Below are 17,732 nucleotides of genomic sequence, written 5' to 3' on the forward strand. Positions count from 1 at the left end.
AACCAGGGCTGCAAATCATCCCCAGTGTGCAGGGCCAGCACTTGCCTTCAAAGGAAGGGATCCAGCTGCTGAATCACCACGCACCCTTGCAATGCTAGGTTTTCCCTTCAAGGGCTTTACATGAAAAAAACCCCAAAGCTAACTATGTTTCAGCTCCGAACAAGAAGATCTGTGCTTGATCTGCAAAGAACAGGGCCACGGACCGGGGGGAAGTCTGCCTGGGTAATGTTCTTTGGAGAAAAGGGACTAAAGGTTGAAAACATGATACCATCACAGAGGGGTGTGCTGGATGTCAGAAACCAGAGAGGGAAAAGGCAGGGGAACCGGTTTGCTAAGGCAGACCTCAGATCCTGCACAAGCACATCCTCACTCATGCCCCTGATGAGGGGCATTTTATCAGTGCTGATTTAACAGCCCCTGCCGAGGGCCACCCTGCCAGGACACAGGCACACGTTTGTGTTCAGGTGGAACAATGGGGACATTTAAACTGCCTCCACACATTCTCCTGCTGGACAATGGGATTTTGTCAAGGTCTGCAGGAGAACTGAACACGCTTTTCCATCGCCATCAATCAACCGGGTACACGACAGGTGAGTAGATTGTGTATGTGGGTGGATACACTTTCATGGCCATTTTGCAAGGCTGATTAAAGCTGAATTCAGTGTTTACCTGAACAGAAGCTATTCTGCGAGCGCTAAATTGGCAGGTTCGCTGTTTGCCGAGTGCTGGGGTGTTGGCTGCTTGAGGGTGGGATCAAAGTGGTGCATGCCCTCAAACACACCCCTTTCATCTTCAAATTCTTTTGAAGAAGGACTGACAGAGCTGCCAGCTCAGGAAAATTTTAAAAATTCCTGCAGAGATTGTATTTGTGCTCTTCTCTTTTCAAAGGCAAAAGATGGAAAAGACCTGTCAGGCCATTCTCCCTCTCCACATGAGACTGCACATTTGTCAGCATTTTGTCTACATTGCAACACAGCTAGTGCAGGGGGGAGGGGGGGTCTTTCCATTTCCAGCTGGAAACAAGTTGCTGGAAGGAAAGTTTTGCCAGTATTCAGCACTTCTCCTCCCCTTTATTAACAAAGCCATTAAAGTATTTCACTCTACGTGATCTTTTCAGCAAACGCTGGGGAGTTGTGGATGAGAGGTGGTCCCTTGCCCGCACACCCCGGGACCGCAGAGCAGCCCTGCTGTGCACAGAAGCACCGAGCGGCGTTTCGAGCCCACGCACCAGCTCACAGGGGCTCACCCATTGTACAGTTAAGCCAAGTCAGCGTTTGCTCGTCAGCTGCCGCTCTGAGCCAGCCGATAACAGGGGGACGTGCCCTCTCCTCCGCTTCTGGAATGAATCCACCACCCCAGCCCGTGCTGAAGCCGATGCTCAGGATGAAATGTGGCTACACCATGCCCTCCCCAGAGTAAAGCTCTTCCGGGGAGCCAAGGTGCCCGTATGTCACAGTGACGGGAGAGTTATAAATGGCTTTGGCAGAAGAAACGTGCGATGGCTTTGAATCAGAAAGCAGCGGAGCCTGATGCCTCCTAGATAGCAAGGCAGAGCAATGAAGCTGCAGAATGAGAGGCCTCTTTTTATTGCAAGTAGAAATGTCACAAAAGGAGAAATGGAAAGCTAGCGATTTCATGCTTCAATTAAATGACGACATCTCGTTCTGTCATACCCCCCACTCCTAAGCGGCACACACACTTCCTACGCAGCTCATCAGGGGCCAGAGGGACGCCTCGCTCCAGACTGTCTCTGCACAGTGTTTTCCCGCATACTTCTACGATCGCCTGCTTCTACAGCAAGAGACCTTGGAGGCAGCAGGGTTGGAAAAGCAAGAAAGACAGAAGGTGGGGGGGAGGGAAGAGGAGAGAGGAGCAGGGCCCTTAGCGAACGCTCTTCTGCGTAAGCAAATGCATCCGCTCTTTTTCAGAAATATCCTCTGGCTTGACAGCTGCAGCTGAAAGCCTTGCCGGGATAGGCAACATCCAGCACTGCCTGGGTTTCTGTCTGTTATCTACCTGGCTTTCCCACCCCCCAGGAGGCATGTTGTCCTGAGCCAACCACCACAACCTGCCCCGGCGATGGACATGCAAACCCCGGCACCCAAAATCCACCACCCCAGCACCCCCCCCAATGCAGTACTGCTTGTTTGCTCCCCGTGCCTGCTGGCAGCCAGGCGAGGTTAAAAAAAAAACAACAAAGCGACAACCACCAAAAGGCCACCCTGAAGGAAATGAGTGCAAGTCCTTTCATGGCTTTTTTGGGTGAGGGACCCCACTGCCCCGTGCCCCTCCCAGGCCCCACAGAGGCAGCACTCACAGCTCGGTGCATGTTGGACATCGGCGGCGAAGCCCAGCAGATTCCAGAGCAGAGCTAAAAGAGGAGAGCCATCAGACGGCCTTTCTCAGCACTGGTTGCACAGCATACAAGATCATGTTTTGATTACAAAAGCCTCGTCTGGGCTCCCAGCCAAGAGCACTGGCTGCCTAATATACCAAGCACAGACAGGGTTTTGAGTGCCTGTGTCCTCCTCTCCAATCTCACTCTCTTTTTAAAAGAAACACTCCCCCTTTTCCCCCCTCCTGACTCCTTTTAACTTCCTGATGCCACAAGCCCTCGTTCAAAGTGGGAAAAGCAGGGCGAACAATGAAAAATGGATCAGGCAAACAGCTTGACTTCACTTCGTGGCCATTCATGGGGTCGTGTTATTTGTTATGCATGGCTGGTTGCACGCCTGGCGGGGGATCAGGAAAATAGCTGGGGTCCTGAATGTCTTGTGAGTGCGAGTATGTGCATGAGCTTGCATGGGAAAACCAGTGCTGGATTTGCTTTTTTCTGTTTCATTTCAGTATTTTCTGGGAATGATTTCCCCACTTTTACAATGTGCATTTCTTTCAGGGAGGGAGCAGAAGCAATGCTGTGGGGTGGGCAATACCAGCCAGCACCGTAACTAGCAGAAAGCACATAGTCAAAGGAGAGGACCCCTGTAAGTCCTCTTCTGAAAGCTGCCAAAATGACCCCTGGAAAAGTCACAAATAACAGGGCTGTGGGAGAACAGGCAGCACTCATCTGCTGCGTCTGCTGCGTCTTGGGCTGCCACACTCAAACCTTTATCTCAGCACCGCATCCTGGCTGTGTGCTATGATCTTCCTCAATGCAGGCTGGCTGCCCTTTCCCTCAGCCTCCAGGGGACCCAGGTGAAGCAAGAGGTGAACAGGAGATGGAAGCACACGGGAATATTTTGTTGCCCAAGGACTGATGCACACCCCAAATGTAATGAGGGCCCTGCTATGTTCATGTATTAAAAAACCCAGGCAGGCCCACTGCTGGTACCTCTCCCCTCTAAGGCCTTTGAGCAAGTCAGCTGCTCACAAAATCCAAAAAGTTCAACCTGAAACTCAGTGTGGTTCAAGAGAAGTCTCCAAAAGACTGAAGAACACTGAATCTGGTCCCTTCTCTGCACATAACTAGCTGTTGGAGATCAGGGCTAAGGCCCTAAAGGAGCTGGAAGCACAGCTTAGTAAAAAGCGCTTAGAGGGAAAGACTGACCCATATTAATTAGTAGGGCTCAAATGATGAAAGAAAATGGAAACTATTTCACAGGCAGTGCCTCTGGATTCAGGCTTAACAAAGGAAATGAAGACTGCTGTGGATGTAAAACTGGGAAAAAAGACATGAGCTTTGCTAAAGCGTAAGTGCTCGTTAAGAGGTGTGCAATGGACAAGCCTATGCAGGAGGTGCGGAGCCATGCAGGGCTTCTCCATGCCCTGGGAACACAGGGGAGCTGGGAGGATGGTGCTGCCCTGAGTTTCCAAGTTGGCACTTAAAGTCCAGCTTGGACTTAAGGATGGTGCCCAAATGCATAGTTCCTTGTGAGGGTGGAGTGATGGCCCATTTTTGGGCTGGTGGCCACAGGGACAAGGGCAGCCCTGTGTGAAGCTACTGGGCTGAGTCAGGGAGTCTGTGCTCATGGAAACTTTCCAGTGACGGTACACTATCCTGTTTGTATGGTGGTCATGTTCCTGGGCTCAAGGAGACTGCACATGCTGCTGACACCTGGTCCAGGTTAAAACAGACCCACAACCTTATCCCAAATTGCAAGGCTGGGTTCTTTGCACAGTGCAGGGTAAACACTGTGTGCAGCAGGGTCAGTCATGCTGCCCGTGGATCACAGAGCTGAGGGACCATGTCATGCATCATGCCCAAGTTGTCAAGGCTTACTAAGGGCTTGCAAGGAGTTTCTACAGACCTCATAGCCATGGCATCCTAGATCCCTGCTGCTATCAATGGTGTGGCCAAGCTCTTCCAGCAGCAAGCACTGCCATGAGCAGGCATGAAGAGCCCCAAAATACCTTTGCTGATGTCTGTGGAGAGCTGCAGTTCCCTTCAGGCCAGTGTTGGCTACTCCACTGCCCTTAACAGAAAGACCTGACATTCCTCAGCTGTCTTTTACCATGTCTGAGTGGCACAAATGACAAGCATCTACTTCTGCATTGTCATCTGAGACCAATGAGAAGATGAATGCTCAGTTAACACTGTGGACATGAAAACCCAGGGGCAAAAGAGCCCATCAAGGGGCAGAACAGGCTGGTTTGGGACCTGCTTGTGCTCTTGGGACTCTCACAGACTGTAGAAAGCAGAACCTTATAAATATGCTGAGGTTTATGGGGTTATATGCATGCACATATATTTCCTTTTTCTGGGTGTCATGGCCAGACAGGGTTGCAATAACACCACAGCTGTTTGCAGCTTGAGGGCTTGCTCTGAACTGTCAAAAACTCTGATTTGTTCTTAAATGCAGTGTCAGTGCCAAGATTAGCACTGCCTTCCCATGGGGTCTGTGCCTACCTCAGGGTAATGCAATCCTCCAGGTCCCTCATCCTGGCACCAGGGAGGAAAAATACCCAAAGCTCTTCCACTTGGGAAGGAGAGGAGCCAAAGATGGTTCCCAGTCTCATGCTCCAGTGAGAAAGGTGTGCTGCATGCATGACATTTCAGGGGTCCTGAAGGACCTTGGGACACACAATCCTGTTCACATGAGCACCCCTACCTTGGTGGCTGAAGCACATCAGTACGGCTCTCTTGGGCAGCTGGTGGCAGCTATTTCCCAGCATGCAGCAACTTGGCAGAGTACTTCAGGCAGGGAGTGTATATCACATTCATGTGCAACAGGAAGGATGTTTGGAGAAACCAGCTTAATTACTCACGCAGGAATTTGTCCACCACCCTCAGGGTTAATCCCTTTATTCTTCTAAAATTGCCAGAAGACCTTTAATAGGCAGGCATGGCCTGATTCTGGGCTCTTTATTGTGTCCTGGCTGCTGTGGACTGGCTTGTACCATCTCTGAAGCCTACTCAGCCCAGAAGCTATGGGGCATACCTAGCATAGATACCCCAGGCTGGCCCTGCAGTTTCTGCCTCACAGAGAGGGGGTGTATCAGCTCTTGCTAACTATTGGCAGCCCCTGAAGGAGCAGTCCCTGGAGCGGACAGCAGCCTGCCTTCAGCAAAGCCTGAAAGCTGGAGGAATCAAGAGGGCATCAGGGGGGTTTTGGTGTGTTGTCCTGCTGGGGCTGCGCTACACAGGAGCTTGGCTGACCTCCCTTGAGCACAGCCTCCAGCTGCCTACCTGGGGCTCCTGCTCTCCACGCAGGGCAAAGTGTGCTGGGGCAAAGGAAGGAAATCAAGGCAATGACCTGTCCATTCTGTGCTCATGACGATGAAATAGTTCCCTTCTCTAGCTGTGCACTGCAAAGCCTCTCTCTTTCAGTTTCAGCACAAAGAACCATCTGACAGGAGTCTACAATCTCCCCGCTCCAGGACAGCATTCAGCAGCTTGCAGAAAGCACTGGCCTGCATTTTGACAGCTAAACTATTTGTTTCCTCTCTGTCTCTCTGTTACACAAAGGCTGAAGGAAAGAATCTGATTCCTCAAAAACCCCAAACCTGATTGCCCCAAGAAGCATTCCTGGCATCCCTTCATCAGCCCTTCCACCATCAGGAACCACCTTGGCTTGAAACCCTCCCTCCTTTTCCTTTTGCATTCTGTGAAACTCCTCCAAAGCCACTCAGTCCCACGCTGTCACTTTTCCCAAGCGCACTTCGCCCATCTTCATGTTGGCTTTTCTCCATTTTTTGCATGACCACCATTTAGTCAACAGATGGCACTCGGTAACTGCTGGGAGAAGCTGGGAGCCAGCTGCCGAAAAGCCCACTGTAGAAGGATCTTGAAATCAGTCTGTTTTGGGAGGCAGTTTTTGTATCATGTATTGGGACTGCAGATAAGCCATGTGGCCTAGTTTCAGAGGTGCTCCTGCATACTGCCGTATGCAGCAATGAACTCGTAGGTCATCCTGCCCAGGCTCCTGAGCAGAACCGGCAACCCCTCTCCAGGCCTCTCATATAGAGGGAGGGATGGGAACACCCTGTATGTCAAAGAAGAGTTTCCCAGAGGCTTGGAGGCATCTTTCATGTCAACCACAGAGCAAACTTCCCCACAATAAGCAAACACCTGCTTTGCCTCCCTTGCTTACCCTCCGGCTCTGGTCCTTCAGCCAGCTGCAATTGCAGGACAAAAAGGTGTGTGAGGCATTTTCTCCAGCCAGCCAGGAGAAAGGTCAGCATATTCCCTAGACGGGAAGGAGGGACCAGCCAGAAACCTTAAATGGGCTTTAGCTGGAGAGACTCATAGGGATCAAAGGACTGCTGAGACATTCATTTTTAAATGTATCAATATACAATTAAAATGAAAACTACCGAAGCTAGTTAAAGGATATAATGGCAGCTTGGTCCTGCTTAAAATCAGTGAAGATCATAGCTGCCTGTTGCTATTTCCCATAGCGATACCAATCATAGCACCAGCACAGAAGCTTCTCATGGTGTGCAGAGCAGCCCTGTTCCTGTTGGAGGACAAGTCTGTCCCCAACCTGCAGCCTGCAGGCTCTTGCCCCAAGTCCTGTGGGTGACATCTGTGCCTACCCACATTTAATGTCACCTTGAATAACTCATGATCTCATCACTTCACCTGACATTTTCTGCTCCTGAAAAACTTGTAATTCTAGTGTAAGGCCTCTGAAGGAGTTACAGGCTGAGTGAAAAATAAGAGGATCTGTCCTCTTAGTTTTTCCCACTTCCAGACATGCACAGCAGAGCCAAATGCAGGCTTGCTGACCCCATTTGCTACCTCAGCCTTCAGATGTAGGACATGCGACCCAGCCTTGGGAGGGGTGCCAGGCTGTAGGAAGTGGCCGGGACAGCCAGTCAGGCAGGTTTTTTTCATCTTTTATGGAAATGTAGTCCTTTGGGAAAGTATGGAGAGCTGCAGACAGTAACTGGTTCACCCTGGGTGAAAACTGTCATCAGCAGGGGCCAAGGGTTGTTCCCCATTCCAGCCCATGGCTTCAGCCCAGAACTAGGAGGACATGGGCAGCCCAGTGGCCTCTAACTTGTAGTGCACAAGCTGTAAATGAGCATGCCAAGAGCCAGCTGTCTCTTGACATGGTCATGTGCCCTTTGTGAACTACAGAAAGTCAAAACCATTCAACACATGGCTCCTTTGGGGCAACATGAGTGGCAACATGACCCACTTTCAGTCTGATGCAAGAAGAAAGAAGTGGTAAATTCAGCATCTGCTCTCTAGGCCCACAAGTGCCTCTCATCCCAACCAAGCTCAATCGAAACCTAACAAGCCATTTCACTTCCCTTTGCCAGCAGAACTCAAAAGCAAGATCCAAAGACCAACCTTGGCTCCAGGGTCTAAACTGACCTTCATGGACTCCAGCGGCGTCACATTGCACTGATGCTGCATGGGTTCGGTTTGGGCTCAGCTTGCAGGCAGACAGGCCTTTCTTGTGCAGAGGGTTAAGGTGCGGAGCTGATTTGGAGGACAAGCCCAGGAAACTGCAAGGGCCAGCCTGCAAGAGGCACAAAGACACCTGGAAAGGGAGGAGATGAAAAGGGGAGTCAAGGTGGCAATTAAATATTAAAGGACCAGTTCAACAATAATTAATACTTGGGTGGAGGTACATGAAGTGCTTGCAAACACTTGCTGCACTGTACCTGGCTGGCTGAGCACCTCACTCAAGTGGCAGACAGATCCTGAAATTGCAAATAATCCATGCTCCAGGAGGAGGGAAATCATGATTCAAGAGGGTGGATTAAAATCCAGCTGGAGACTCTGGTCCTTCTCCCAGCTATGATCAGAACTTGAGACACGTTGGTCTTATTTCAACCCTTGCATATGCTGAGGAGCAGCTTGTGATAAATTTATATTACATTTACTGAGGGCCAAGAAGAGACCACACAGTTATGCCTGGGAGGTTTCCTAACTGGACACAACACATCATACTCAGAAAATCCCTGGCAAAACACTTGAGGAGTCATCATATGTGCTTGCCCTGTTCTTACTTTTCTCTGGGCGTCCATTTCAGGTCTCTGTGTGAGCTCCTGGGTGAGGTGTCCCTCCATTGGGAATGTGGACATTTTGTTGGTCCTTCTGATTTGTTCCCTGCGGTGTGGCTGAACATGTTGCTCAGGGCTGGGGGCACTGTGCAGCCCAAACATGGGATTAGGGTGGGCTGAAATACAGGGTTTAGAACTGGGTTTGTAAAAAGGAAAAATTCCATTTCCTTTCTCCCTGGAATACTACATTTCATTCTGTACCTTCAGAAGGAACTGATTAAATAGCATCCTTTCTTTGACCTATTGTTATTTTAATCTTTTGTTGAAAAAGGTTTGGAACAAATATAAAGATGCCTTTTTCTGGAAGCATCAGCTGAAATATTTTGAGCATTTCTGAAGCTCAGTTTCTAACCAAAAAAAGCAGAAGCATTTCAACAATTTCAGAGATGGAACCTTCCCCCTACACTCTCCTACTTGCTCTTGAGCCAAAACAACTGCTTTTCATATACCCCATGACTCTGATCCTTCTGAAATGGAACATTTCATCCCATTTCCTCTCCAAAATGTCAATTAGGTCATCCCTGGATGGCACTGATGCCATTGGGACAGAACAGCTTAGTTCTTGCTGAATCCTGCACGTCCTGTGGGGCTAAGATGAGACTGGCACAGGCAGGACCAGCAGCTTATGGGCAGCTCTGCTCACTCGAGTTTTCTTCCCATCGCAGGGAACAGTACAGGAGCCAGACCAGCCGTAATCTTGCAGGATCCAGCTGTAAAGCTAGTATTTGTGGTGTGAGTAAGGGTTAGCGTTGTTATTATGAAGTAAAAAGGGCAAATTCACAGCTGAATACAGGTTGAGGATTGCTTCATGGTTAATTCCATGGTTGCGATGGCCCTGGGCACATGATGGATTGGGTCTGAGGGGGTACCAGCTGCCATCTGTGTTACTGCAATGAAGGCTCAGAGGGCTAAGGAATTGCTTGTGCCAGCAGCACTAAGTAGCTTACGGGAGGAGCGTTAACAGTAGTTTAGCTCTGGTCAGCTATTAAAACAGTGATCAGGAATGGGGCTGGCAGCTCAGCCCTGCCAGGATGGGATGTCACGATCTTTTGTTGGGATCTGCCAGCCCTGCACAGACAGGAGGAGTTTCTCCTGGCAGAGGGGAAGACCTTGTTAGTGCTACATTCAACAGCCAGGATTAGGGTTGTATTTCAGAGCAGTTCTTCTGCCCTTTGTCATCCCTGGTCCTATTCCCAACTGCAGCTCTGATCACCACCTTCACAACAGTCCAGAAACCTGCCAGAGCCACCAAACTGATTTTAGGGATATCACCACTGCTAGCATTAGCTTTTCCCAACTAGCTTTTATGGTTGGAATTTACACTCATCCTCGGCAAGACTACAATATTCCTATTTTGAAGGAGGTGTGTCAAACCTTAGATTCAACAAGATAAATAATGACACAATAAGATTGTAAAATAAAAAGCTCTTCCCATGTTAGAACTTCCTAGCTGACACCACTGGTCATTCATCTGATTATCTTTTCCTTGGTGTGGACAGACTCATACAGGCTGAGAATTCCTCTTGTCCTTAAATCTGTTAGCACTGCCTTAACACACCCAAATGAGGAAGGGGAGAACGGGAAGCACTTAAAAAACCCTTGCCGCAACAGAAAGAACAACACAGTCCTCTCTTCACGGGGCTGGAGCAGGAGGGCAGACAGTTAAACACTCCCTGGAGCTCTGAGGCAAACTTCCCTACTGAAAAAATTAGATTAGCAAGGCTGAGAGTCTCCTAGTAACTGATACTTGGCTGTGTATGCCAAGTGGTGATAACACAGGTCGTATCAGCCTGCAGAGCTACCAGACAAAACCACAGGAGCCCACAGCATTTGTAACCTCCTGCGAGCAGCACCGCTAATGCCAAGGAAGGAGTGAGCTCAGGGGAGGAGGGATCTCCAGGTCGAGAGGAAGAGGCCAGAGCTGTATGTGCAGGGAGCATCGCACGGCTGCCTTTGGAGGAGGCTCTGCGGAAACATTTTGAATGCAAACACTTTTGTCTGCTGACACAGAAGGGCTGTGTGCAAAGGAGGGGACACAGATCCCCAAAGGCATATGTACCTCCATCTAACAATACTTAGGTGGTTGGAGTTTTTTTTTATAAGATTCACCCTGCCATCCCCCCCACCCCCCCTGCCCTGTATTGGGGAAATGTCAGTTCAGGAAAAGACTTTTTTCACATGAAAGGCTCTGTGCCAGCAAATCTCCAGTTTCAAAAAAAAAATTAGTATTCTGAAATCTCGGAGCTGTGGCCCTTTTTGTGTTTCCAAATCCAAGTGCCCAGACCCACAGACAGCAGCAATGTGCTCATCTCTCACCTGTGTATTCCTCCGCATCAATCAAAATCCCCCTTTTGTGCAAAGCTTTGCCACTATACACTGAGAGACCCAAGGTATTGCCAGCAAATAGTGCCTCCTGGTGTACTCCTTGTCATGTTTATTAATGACCTGTCCTTCTGGAATGAAAAATCAATGCCTGAGACTCACTGACCTGCCATACTCCCTTTTCAGCAACAATTTACCTGCATCCAGCCAGGAGCAGATACAATGTGACAAAAGCAGGGTGTGCAGAGATGCAATAGATACAGCAGAAAATTTGTGGCTTGCTCCCTTCTCTATCAGCATGGCATGATTTATGAGTCTCGTTCACATCCTGCTTCCTCCCACATCTTCACACCCAGAGGGTTGTGAACTTTTATTCACTTTGAGAGTTCAGGTCTCTGGGATTTGCTGAGCTCTTCACATTGCCTTTTGTGGTGCCTATAGAGGCTATGTCAAGGCTGCTGCTCTTGTCTGGAACTGAGAGAACTGAAAGCTGTGCTTAGGAGTATGGGTCACACATTGCACACAGCATCCCCTCCACCTTTAGCAGACTTCATATGTGCTGCGTATCATGACTGACAGCACTCGAAAAAAATCCCATTTCTGGGATAGACATGGGATGTACAGAGTGGGACTAACAGCATGCCAGGGCTTTCCTGAAGACTCAGCCCCTTTATTTATTCCTAAAGACTCAACCTTTATTTATTCCTAGGGCTTAAAAAGAGGGTGTTTGACCCATTCAGCTCATTATCATGGCCAGGTCTCCTTTCCTATACTCCAGAGACATGGGTATTCCAACACAGGCTTTACTGAGCTGTGAGACACTCGGATATAGCGCATTTTGCAGAATCAATCTTGAAATGTGGGTCTTGTGAACTGCAGGAGCCTGGGAAAGGGGATGGCTGGTTCTGCAGTGTTTGATCTCCTGTGAGTATTTGGCCAAGTCCTAGCAGGACCATGCTGTGCAGGCTGTTGCAGGATCCTCCATTCCACTAAAAGTCAGCTGTGATTTTCAAACCTTTTTGAAGCTAAAGAAGGCATTGTAACAGAGTTAATCAGGGTATGTTGATATATCCCAGTCTTCCCTGTCCTTTCCTAGGCTTAGAATTTATGTCCCAAACCCTCATAAGAAGAATATTTACACGCAAAGGGTGAATTAGTCTGGGATATGTCAGGATGCTCTGAGGGAACTGGCTCACTGTCAATCACACTGGGAAATGGTGCGAACATATGGGCTGCTTCAGAGCAAATGTGGCTGTGCTCCCAGCACAAGGCACTACAGAAAATGGTACAATATATCTACAGTGAGATTTTCCCTGCCAAGACAATGCTGAATTGGGTCTCCATGGGCCTCCTGCCCCTTCAAACACACAGCAAGCTCATCTCATCTCTTATTTGCTTCAGCTTGCAAAGTACTGGTGCCCAGAAACATAATTGCCATATGCCTGGTACCTTCTCAGCCCATGCTATTGTGTCAATAGTTACTCAAAGGTTTCCAGCACTGCCAGAACCTCGCAGTCACCCTGAGAAGCAGAGAAGGGCACTGCACAGACCTCCTTTTCCTGTGCTGTGTGTGGGCCATGCTCCAGCACACACCTTGGGCACATGTGATGGACAGAAACAATAACTGGCCATTAAAATTGCCCTGTGAGCCTGATTCCTCCACCCCTTTCAAATCTTGTGTCTTATGCTAATGCATATATTGTGGAGGATGCTTCCTCTTGGCACAGACAACTCTGCACAAATTTTGGAAGGTGGCAGCTCCTACACATCCCATCCCAGGACAGACTGGTCACAAATGGCTTTGAACAAATAGGCATTTAATCTGATTTTTTCAGTAGTTATATTTCTAAGAATTCACAGCATCAGTTCACCTACATGCTACAAAAAGGCAATCATGGATCAGTTCATCTGACTCATGTAAATGAAGTTGCATGGAGGAAAAAGATGGGCCCTGTTGAGTGCAAACGTCTGCACAGACATATGTCCTTCTGCACACAACAGCATTGCTCGTGCCATGCTGCCGGCGCCGCAGATCAGCAGCAAATCAAACCGGCTCTATAAAGGAGATCAAACATGCATCTAGGCCTTTCTCTTTAGGCACCCAGCGCCAAAGTTTTTGCTGTGTCAGCCTAGGTGTAAGCGGCCGTTCGAATAAACAGGTCTGACTAAGATTTTGGCATTCAAACCGTGACTAAAGTGCATTTCTCTCTCTAAATTAAACCCTCTTGAAGATGCAGAAGGTGGGTAGCTATATTCATCTGTAAAATAAGTTCTGTACAGTGAAGGTCAACGAGGCTGAATCTGCTAACACAGCGCCAGCCTTACCATGGACCTGTACTCCAGCTAAGGAAGCAATTTCATGGGCTGAGATAACAGAGGGTTTATGAAGCAGAAGAGGCCAGGACTGCTGCAGCTATACCCATGGAAATCTTCCAGCACGGGTGGTGTCTGGCACGCTGTTGCTGGCTTGGAGGAGCAAAAATACCCTTGCTATTTTATTGCTCCAGTGAGCAGTGACAGGCCAGGGTTTGAATGTAGCTGGCTGCAGATCTGTGAGACGTTGCACATTGCTTGGAAACAGGCAGCCTGCTGCAAACTGAAGCAGCTGCACAGTGATCTTGCACAGCCTTGCCTTGACCACAGTGACTCCAAGGGCTTGGCTGTCCATGCAACTCATGAGTGATTTTGCAGTGTCCAAAACATCATGCTGGTGTCAGCACTGCAAGCGGTCAGCTTTGATCGTGGTGTTCCTGAGACCCAGGGTAGCATTGCCTGCAGCAAGAGAGGCAGGGATGCATCCCCATCCAAAGAGACTGATCCAGACCACTCTGCCTCCACCATGCTGACTCACCCACTGTGCTTTGCCAGGCACTGGGGAAGAAAACGTTCCTCTGGATGTAGGATGGTCTCAGCTTGAAGGAATTGTCTTGCGGGCATCATTCATGTTGCTAAAACAGTTTGGGAGCCCCATTTGCTCATCCTTCTTGCCCACTCAGGCTTTTTTTCCTTAAGGGGATGAAATCTTGGGATCAGGACATACCTGCCCTAGAATGACGCTGAGATCTGATCCACTGGTCTCACACTGACCAAGCACGGGGAGGCCACAGAGTGGCAATATTACAAATGGCAACAGGCACTGGGGACAGTATCAGCTTCTGGCCGGTGGTGTGTGCTGATGGGCACAGGCAGCTCCTCCACTGCTGCAGTGTGGGGGCAAGAGCCAAGCAGGTCCTGAAGAAAGGGACTCCTGGCTTTCAGGAGTTCGGCCACCACAGCTGCTCCCTCCCAGCACTCACTGCAGGTGGGTGTGAGCCCAAGCAGCAGGTCTAGGAGGAGCTCCTGCTCCATGCCAGCCTCCTCCTTGGATGTGGATGGCACGGAGGTAGCCGTATTTGCAGCAGTCTGTTTGTATCAGTTGCCAGGACTGCAGGACTTGCTGTTTCTTTCTCTGTGCTGGCACTGGCTGCTCGCGAAGCCAGACACACACAGCAGAGCGGGGAAGCAACAGAAAGTGGGTGTCTGGCCAGAAAGGTAGGAGCTGGTTCTGGAGCATTACTGTGCAACATGGCTGCACCGGCTGCTGGAAAGGCCCCAGCCAGTGGGTAACCATGTGGTGTGTACACATTCGTGCTGCTTGTTGCAAATTGCTTCAATCAGGGAAGAACCCTGAGGATTTTCCCTAACTGGAAGAAGTGCCAATGTGTAGGTCACATTTCTGTCTCATCTTCCTGCCCCAGGTGCCTGGGGTATCTACCAAACCATTCAAATTGCTATTTTAAAGCTGAAGGGCCCTAAGTGGGTTGGGTGCCAGGAGAGCACCACTTGCTGAACAACAGAGCTTTTGCTTGCCTTGCAGCTCACACAGTGATGGGTGATGGTAGCTGGGCAGCACCCATGCATGTGTCTCCAGTGCAGCAGCTCCCAGGTTTACTGACATAGCGACTGGTAGAAATATGATGGTCTGTGTTGCAGAGGAGTGAGATGACCATCACAATTCTCTCTGGTTTAAAGTCCAGTCACGTGCTCATGCACAGCTTGGTGATGTTTTTGTGAACAGGAACCTTTTTGCATACACAACCCGCCTTGGCATACAGCATTTGTTGTTAGTCACTTGTGCACATGGGGGCTGAGAAAGAGGCATCCCCAACTGCAATAAAAGCAGCTTCATTTTTTATTCCCTTTGCTCTTATCTTTCTTCATTGGTCAGCTCCTGTATTGAACAACCCATTACTGATGCAGGTAAGGGGTCCTTGGACTGTTACTGAGACACTCTCAGGTTTTTCCCAAGACCCAGCTTTCTTTTGCAGGCTGCTGCTGACACTATTTTTCTTTCTGTTCTCCTCTGAGGGAGCCAAATGTCAGATAGGGACTCAAAATGATTGGCAGCCATGACAAGCAGAGCTCCAGGGTCAGGCATCATCTTTGCTCACTGTGCCATCCCAGGGATGCCAGTCAGTGTTGTCTCTTTAACAAGGAGTTATATAGTTTAAAACCACAAAATAGCCTGGTCTGCACTTCCAAAGGGGCCAAACCCCAAAACATCTCCTGGGACAGCAAGAAGGACAAACAGGTGCCAAAACCAACGCCTGAGACTCAACAGAAGGTTGTAGGTCCACCTTGTTTAAAAGAGGTCAAGGCCTTATATTAAATTAATATATTTGCAGTGTAGCAAGAGGCATTCTGGAGGCTCAGGGACCCAAGATGTCCTAGAGATACAATTATCTCAGAGGGTGATGCTAACGCTGCATAAGTAGCAAAAGTGTGCTATCAGGAGCAGGCATCCCCTGATCTGTGTGGTTGTGTCACTGCCTGTTCCTGATGATCCAAAGAGGAACAGGAGCAAAAGGATAAAGGGCAGAGCACAGAGGGGATTGTCTGCGTCAGTGGAGAGAAACTGAAGTGATCCAAGCCAAAATAGCTGATGGCAAATGTTAGCGATCAGCCAAGAGACTGCAAAACAGCCCAGGGCCGCCACACTCCAGTACCCTGCCCTGCCTGGGTGCTGCGTGGGCTTCGCTGAGCCAGCCACTGCTGGTGTGTGAAACGCTGAGCTCTGCTAATGGGAATCAGGACATCGTGAATTGAGCTAAATTCTGCTTGGGGAAACGCTGATTTACAGTGAAGGAAAACAAATTGTGCTGAAAGTAACCGTGCTAAGATAGGGCACCGTGAAATGAGCCACGCTGAACTGTGACTGTAGCACAAAGCAAATACATTGGGAAATGCTCTTGGTCATGTCTGCCAGCCCATCGATTTAAAAGTCTTATTCTGCCTCCTTAGACTTCTCTAAGGATATGCTCGGCTTGCTCCTAAAGCTTGGCTTGCTCTCCTAAAGACAAAGGGAGCCTTGTTAGTGACTTTGGTGGGAGAGCGAGGAACCTCCAAACTGGGGGGACTTTGCAAATGTAGAGCAAGTGAAGTGTAGGGTTCACTTCTGACTCAGACTTCTCCCAAGACAGAGGAGAGCTACAGACACAATGTTTGGCTTTTTGTTTGTGACAGAAATGCAAACGGATGGTGAGCAGGAGGGCTAGGAGAAGCAATAAGCTACACAAAATGAAGAAAAGAGATGCTTCAAGTGAAAAATATATCAAAGCTCAAATGTGAAGTTTTTTTCTCTGACCTCTTTCACAGGTCAAGCAGGGGAGGTAAGAAATCTTGTCTTCAATTCCCACAAATACCAATTAGTGTCAAAAATACTCAGCTCTCCTCCCAGGACTCCATTACACAGTCCCCTTGGCAGCTTTCCTACCTCACCCTGCCTCCTGTGGAGACAATCCGGTGAGGTGGAGAGGAAAAGTTTGCCCTGGCTCTCCTGGGAGTGGTGCGGAGGAGGTGGATGCCCTGGCTCTCCCAGAGCAGTGCTTTCTGACCTTTTCCCATATGTAAATACCTAAGCCATTTACTAGCAGAGGTTTCAAGCCCTTCCTGGGGAGCTCAAGCTCCAAGTCAGCCAGCTTTCTGCTCTTGGATACTTTTCATGAAATGAGTAGTTGGTGGATCCCCTAAGTTTCACAGGGTCAGCAGCAGAAAATTGCTGTCTTGGATGACAGAGGATTTTCTGCAGCCTAGCAGCTTCATAAACCAGCTTCATGCCTCAGCCACCTCTTACACCACCCCCAGCGCATCTTTGTCCCATTCACCTGCTCATTTATTTTTCTTCTCCTTTCGCCCTCCCCCCCTTTCTCCACTCACCAGCTTTTTTCTCTTTTCCACATGTATTCGTTACTGTGTGTCATCTTTTTTAACAGTCCAGACCCTACGCTTCTCTTTTTTGCTGTTTTTCTCTTTGCTTCTTTTTTTTGTCATATCTCTCTCTGTACCTCTTGTTCACCCTCCTCCACCTTCTTTCACATCAGAGGGACACTGGGGACCAGCTGGACCTGTCTGATGCTGTCAGGTCTCGGATGCGGGCTGCCATTGCTAAGAGTCAGCTCCCACACTGACGAAGAGTGAAAAAAAGCCAATGTGACATACTGACCAACGGCTTCAGCCCCAGCTGTATAACAGCAGCCCCGAGAGGGACATGGGCAGCCCCACAGACTGCTTCGCACTGTACTTCACAGCTAGCTGGGAGCAAGAGCCTTGCTGCAGTCCCTTGGTAAGGGCAATTAAAAAAAATAATTAATTCATGTGTTGAATACCTTGCAGGCCACAGAGGAAACCTGCCAAGCTGTGGGAGTGAGGAAGTGTGATCACCCCCACTTCACAGACAAGGAGTTCACACATTGGGCTGAGCCAAATTAAAAGCTGTAAGCTGCAACTGTCTGTCAGAAGCAGTGGGATGTTTGCAATTCAGCCTATTCCCACCATCCTTTCAGCTTCTGCGGCTTTATTATTATCATTACTGTTGCAAGTATTATTATTTAGCATTGGGAAGAAAGAAAAGGAAATAGCACCCATGTCCTTGTCATCACATTAATGCCAGCCAATCTTTTCTGCAGATACCAGGT

General features: G+C 49.1%; 1 protein-coding gene across 2 annotated transcripts in view; it reads right to left on the reverse strand.

The window, feature by feature from the left end:
* The window catches only part of CCDC9B (coiled-coil domain containing 9B), a 55,790-nt gene extending 53,026 nt beyond the window's left edge, over positions 1-2,764 (reverse strand). Inside the window, exon 1 of one of the 2 annotated variants that reach the window (XM_027795296.2) lies at positions 2,318-2,764. In XM_027795296.2, coding sequence (XP_027651097.1) covers positions 2,318-2,338 — 21 coding nt within the window. In that variant the 5' untranslated portion in view covers positions 2,339-2,764. The remainder of the gene's footprint in view (positions 1-2,317) is intronic. The other variant, XM_013304006.3, reaches the window with a different exon arrangement.
* Positions 2,765-17,732: the final 14,968 nt, after the last annotated feature.

This window comes from Falco peregrinus, chromosome 9, assembly GCF_023634155.1.
Source record: "Falco peregrinus isolate bFalPer1 chromosome 9, bFalPer1.pri, whole genome shotgun sequence".
In the NCBI taxonomy this organism is placed as follows: domain Eukaryota; kingdom Metazoa; phylum Chordata; class Aves; order Falconiformes; family Falconidae; genus Falco; species Falco peregrinus.